Source organism: Quercus lobata, chromosome 12, assembly GCF_001633185.2.
Source record: "Quercus lobata isolate SW786 chromosome 12, ValleyOak3.0 Primary Assembly, whole genome shotgun sequence".
In the NCBI taxonomy this organism is placed as follows: domain Eukaryota; kingdom Viridiplantae; phylum Streptophyta; class Magnoliopsida; order Fagales; family Fagaceae; genus Quercus; species Quercus lobata.
The window spans coordinates 13,965,377-13,970,729 of NC_044915.1; the positions used below are offsets into that span (position 1 = coordinate 13,965,377).

General features: G+C 40.5%; 1 protein-coding gene across 1 annotated transcript; it reads left to right on the top strand.

Moving 5' to 3' along the window:
* On the top strand, positions 1 to 3,753 carry LOC115970260. Its single transcript, XM_031089921.1, has 4 exons — positions 1 to 812; positions 900 to 1,400; positions 1,749 to 2,796; positions 2,974 to 3,753. The coding sequence occupies exons 1-4, from the start codon at positions 1 to 3 to the stop codon at positions 3,751 to 3,753; spliced, it is 3,141 nt and encodes a 1,046-aa protein (XP_030945781.1).
* The last annotated feature ends 1,600 nt before the right edge of the window (positions 3,754 to 5,353 follow it).

Here is a 5,353-nt window from a genome sequence, read left to right on the forward strand (position 1 = left end):
ATGGAGGGTTGGAATATGTTACGTATGCTGAGTTCAAAACCAAAGCTTCCATGGTGTTGCTTAGGAGATTTTAATGAGTTGCTTGAAGTGCAAGAGAAGAAAGGTGGGGTACCTCGGGCTCACTACTTGATGCAAAATTTTCGTGATGCATTGGACCATTGTGGGTTTGCTGATTTGGGGTTTTCGGGACCGGATTTCACTTGGCATGGTAGGCGAAGAGGAGAGTGGATATGGGAAAGATTGGACAGGGGGGTTGCAAATTATGAATGGTTGAATCGGTTCCCTACAGGTAGGGTGAAGCATTTGAATTGTTTTACATCAGACCATAGGCCAATTCTTCTGTCCTTGGATGCTGCAAATGAGTTCCAAAAGTGGCGCAGGAAGCCCTTCCGGTTTGAAGCAATGTGGATGTCAGATCCTGAGTGCAAAGAAGTGGTCAAAAGGGCTTGGGATTGTACTCCTAATGGTACTCCCATGTTCGTTGCTGCCACAAAAATTAAGAGATGTAAGAAACGTTTGAAGTCTTGGAATAGGGTCCACTTTGGTAATGTAAAACAGCAGATAAAGAAAACTAAGGACCAGCTGTGGCAAGCTGAAGCAGTTTCGGCCAGAACTGGGGAGCATGAGGATGTGGTGCGGCTTAAGAAAGAATTGAATATTTTATATGATAAAGAGGAGAAGATGTGGCATCAACGGTCCAGGGTTCAGTGGTTGCAACATGGTGATCAAAATACAAAGTTCTTTCATGGGACTGCTACACAAAGGAAGAGGAAGAATTTCATTAAGGGTTTGCGTGATGGGAATGGGGATTGGTAGGAGGATGAGGGAGTTTTTTCGGCTCTCCTTACTGATTTTTATACTCATCTCTTCACTTCTTCAAATCCACGTGATTTTGACAGGGTTTTGGATGGGGTTGAAGCTGTGGTAACTGAGGCGATGAGCGAAGATCTTATGAGACCTTTTACCAGTGAAGAGTTGGGAGTGGCAATCAAGGAAATGGCTCCGCTCAAAGCTCCTGGTCCAGATGGTATGCCGCCCTTGTTTTATCAAACTTATTGGACTGATATAGGTATGGATGTTACTCAGGCTATTTTATCTTGTCTAAATTCGAGGTCCATCCTCAAGTCTATAAATCATACCTTTATTACTCTGATTCCTAAAGTTCCTAATCCTGAAAGAGTTTCGGATTTTAGACCCATAAGTTTGTGCAATGTGATTTATAAGATCATAAGTAAGGTGATTGCCAATCGCCTCAAGCCTTTGCTTAATTCCATTATTTCTGAGACTCAGAGTGCCTTCATTGCTGATAGATTGATTACAGATAATATTTTAATTGCTTTTGAATCTCTGCATCATATGAAGAATAGCTGCACAGGGAAGAAAGGTTTTATGGCTATGAAGTTAGATATGAGCAAGGCTTATGATCGAGTAGAATGGGTGTTTATTGAAAAAATTCTTCTCAAGATGGGATTTCCGCCTGCTTGGGTGGCTTTGATTATGGAATGCATAACCACTGTATCATATTCTATTCTTGTGAACGGTGAGCCTAAGGATTTGATTGTTCCTTCTAGAGGTCTAAGATAGGGTGATCCTCTTTCTCCTTATTTGTTTCTCTTTTGTGCTGAGGGTTTGAATGCACTCTTAAGGAATGCTGCATCAAAAGGAGACATACAAGGTTTCTCACTTTGTAGAAATGGGCCTAAACTAACTCATCTATTCTTTGCAGATGACTGCTTAATTTTTTGCAGGTCTACTTTAGAAGAATGCACTAAAATTCAAGAGCTATTGGCCTACTATGAGGTAGCTTCAGGGCAAGTGATCAATAAGGAGAAAACCACTCTTTACTTTAGCAGAAACACAGATGAGGCAACTCAAGAAGCTCTAAAAGTGGCCCTGAATGTCCTTGCTATTAGACATTATGAGAAATATTTGGGCTTACCTTCTTTTGTTGGAAGGAACAAGACGGCATGTTTCACTCAAATCAAAGAAAGGATATGGGGTCGTATGCAAGGATGGAAGGAAAAGTTGTTGTCTCAAGCAGGGAGGGAGGTTATGATTAAGGCAGTGGTTCAATCTATTCCAGTTTACTCAATGAATGTGTTCAAGCTTCCGATGGGTCTCTGTAAAGATATTGAAGCCATGATTCGTAAGTTTTGGTGGGGAAGTGGTGATGCGAAGAAAATTCAGTGGGTTAAGTGGAGTTCTTTATGCTCTTCAAAATCAATTGGAGGCATGGGATTTCGGGATTTCCAAAAGTTTAATAATGCATTGTTGGCTAAACAAGTGTGGTGCCTTCTTCATCATCGAGAATCCCTTCTTTTCAAAGTGTTTAGTGCTAAATATTTTCCGAATGGGAATATTCTTGAGGCTTCAGTTCATCCTAAATGTTCTTATGCTTGGCAGAGTATTTTACAAGCTCGTGGGGTTATTGAGAAAGGGGCAATATGGAGGGTTGGCAATGACCAACTGATTGATGTGTGGCATCATAGGTGGCTGCCTGATTTGAACCATAGCAAGATCATATCTCCAAGAGCTAGTTCATCAGTTCAGCGAGTCTGTGACTTATTCCTCCCTGATACTAGAATTTGGGACCCGGGTCGACTAGCGAGTTGCTTTCTTCCATGGGAGGCAGAGATGGTGAGTAGGATTCAGGTTTGCGGGGAAGGGGCTGAAGATGCTTTGATTTGGCCTCTAACCAGTGATGGTGCGTATAGTGTCAATAGTGCTTACCGGATGTTGGTTTCTGCTGAAGCTTCTCTTATGCCGAGCTCATCAACTTCAGATGAAAGTGGTCTGGTTTGGAAGAAGATTTGGAAGATCCGGACACCGAATAAGATACGGCATTTCATTTGGCGCGCTGCAAAGGATTCTTTACCAATAAAACAAAACCTGTTGGCTCGGCACCTTCCAATCAGTCCGGTGTGTGCTGGCTGTGATGACCACACGGAAACAACCTTACATTGTTTATGGTAGTGCGATCAATCTCGCTCGGTCTGGACGTCAATCCCAGAGTTCTGCTTGCTGGTTCAGAAGAAGTGTCGAACTTTCTTTGATCTTTTAGGGGAGCTTTTCAGTGGTGGATCAAGTTTTAGGATTGCCTTCTTTGCCACGGTGGCTTGGTGTTTATGGCAACGTCGAAATCGGTTGCGGGAACGTCAACCTGTTTGGCCGCTGCATGAGCTGGGTGATCGGGCCAAGGCATTGGTGATGGAATATGAGGAGGTGAATTGGCAGGAGCAGAGTGTGTCTATTCCACGGCCTAGAGTGCGTTGGTCTCCACCACCTGCAGATTGGTACAAAGCAAACTTTGATGCTACTTTTTCCACAGAATCGGGGTCAGCTGCGATTGGTGTTGTGTTTAGAGATCAAGCTGGGCAAGTCATTGCTGCTCTATGCCAGAATTTGGGCCAGGTTCAATCGGTGGATATGGCTGAGGCTTTGGCAGCTCAGAGGGCAGTGACATTTGCAAGGGAGCTGAGTTTGTTTAATATTATAGTTGAAGGTGATTGTCTCCACGTTATTCAGGCTTTGCAGCGTCTAGACCCTTGTAATCTGTTGTTTTGGCATATCATTGATGAGACTAAGAGGATGGGTCAGTTGTTGAGAGGCTGTAGGTTTCAGCATGTTAGGCGGGAAGGGAATAGCTTAGCGTATAGTCTAGCTAAAAAAGCAGTTTTAACTGCAGACATGGAGGTTTGGGTAGAAGATCTACCTGAGGAGGTGGCTGATGTTTTTCAGTCTGATTGCTCCTGAGTTTGTTGGGTGTATTTTTTCAAGTTTGTTTTTTAATAAAATTTCGCTTACCTTTTTCTCAAAAAAAAAAAAAAAAAATGTTCTACTACTACTATACACACACACAATTAGCAATAATCTCAAAATAGAGTGTCAAAATAGACTAGAATCAAAATATTATTCCATTTCAACCAACATATTGGAACGACTATTGGAATAGAATTAACAACATTGATAGTTTTTAGACCCCTTAAATAATTGATTAAACCTAGGTAATTAGCCAAGTTGTTACTTAGTCCAATTAAACAAGTCTAGGTTATCACAATAATAAAGATCAAATCATGCAAAGCAGATATGATCACCCAGGAAACCAAACCGGTAAAAACCCGGGGAGGATTTGACCTAGCTTTCCTCAAGGTAAACTTGAATCCACTATCTTGAAAGAATCGAAGTTCATACAATAAGACTTATAAGCCCCCACGCTCGACTTCTTATTGCTACCAACCAGTAGAACTTACTGACACGACCACGTGCAAGCTCCGAATCCACGGACTCCTTCTTTCTTGGATTCACCACTAGATACAAGTACACCCGCTTGTGTTTTCTTTAAGTTTCAATGACAGCAACTGAATTGATCATCAAGGCGTACATAAATCTTCTCCTTGAAAACCGTAAGTTTGTGCAAAGGAAAACTCCTCTAGATCTCACAAGAGATTTACACAAACTGCAATTATGAGCAACACTAAAACGTGGCTAGGGTTTGCCTTTTATACTTAGGACAAATAAGAAACCCTAAAAACGTTTTAAAACACTTAGGGCTGAGTTGGACGAATCTGCAGAAAATCATTTTGCCAGAGCTTCGATTGATTGAGCCTGTCTTTCGATCGTTTGAGCCAGGTCGAAAGGCACAATGCTTCCTGCTTTAACTCGATTCCAACTTTACATAAAATCACAACTTTGAGTTAGACTAAAAACACTTCTAAAACATTGTTTTGATCATGGTTTGCCAATAATACAAATTAGAGTTCTAAATACATAAAATCCTAAGACTTTAGAACCTAACAAATATTGAATCAAAGTTCAAAAATATTTTTTTTTTTTTTTTTTTTTTTTTTTTTTTTTTTTTTTTTTTTTTTTTAAGATGATAGAAAATTTTTGGAAAGAAAATGTAAGTGAAAATGTCAAAAATTAAAACCAGCATCTTGTGGGAAATGCATTCGAAAATTAACAACTTAATTTTGGAGAATCTATTTGAAAAAAAGAAAAAATCAAAGATAAAACTATTATATTAAGGGAATATATTTAGGTTACGTTTGGATCTGGCGTTTACTCTCACGTTTCATGTTTGCGTTTTGATGGGTGTGGGACCCATGACTACAGTGGTAGCAAGTACACGCGCAAAAAATCTCAGCTGAAACACAAAATGAAAGTTAAATACGCACCGTTTTATTAAAACGTCTGTGTGTGTGCAGGTACTCCACTTGGACTTAAGCATAAACACAAAACACATTGCATTGTATTGTATTATTCACAAAACTCTGACCCACGAAGCAGAAGCACAAAACAGTGCATTCTCTCCAATGGCTAAATTTGAGCATTCTACCCTTTCTTCCTCTCAACT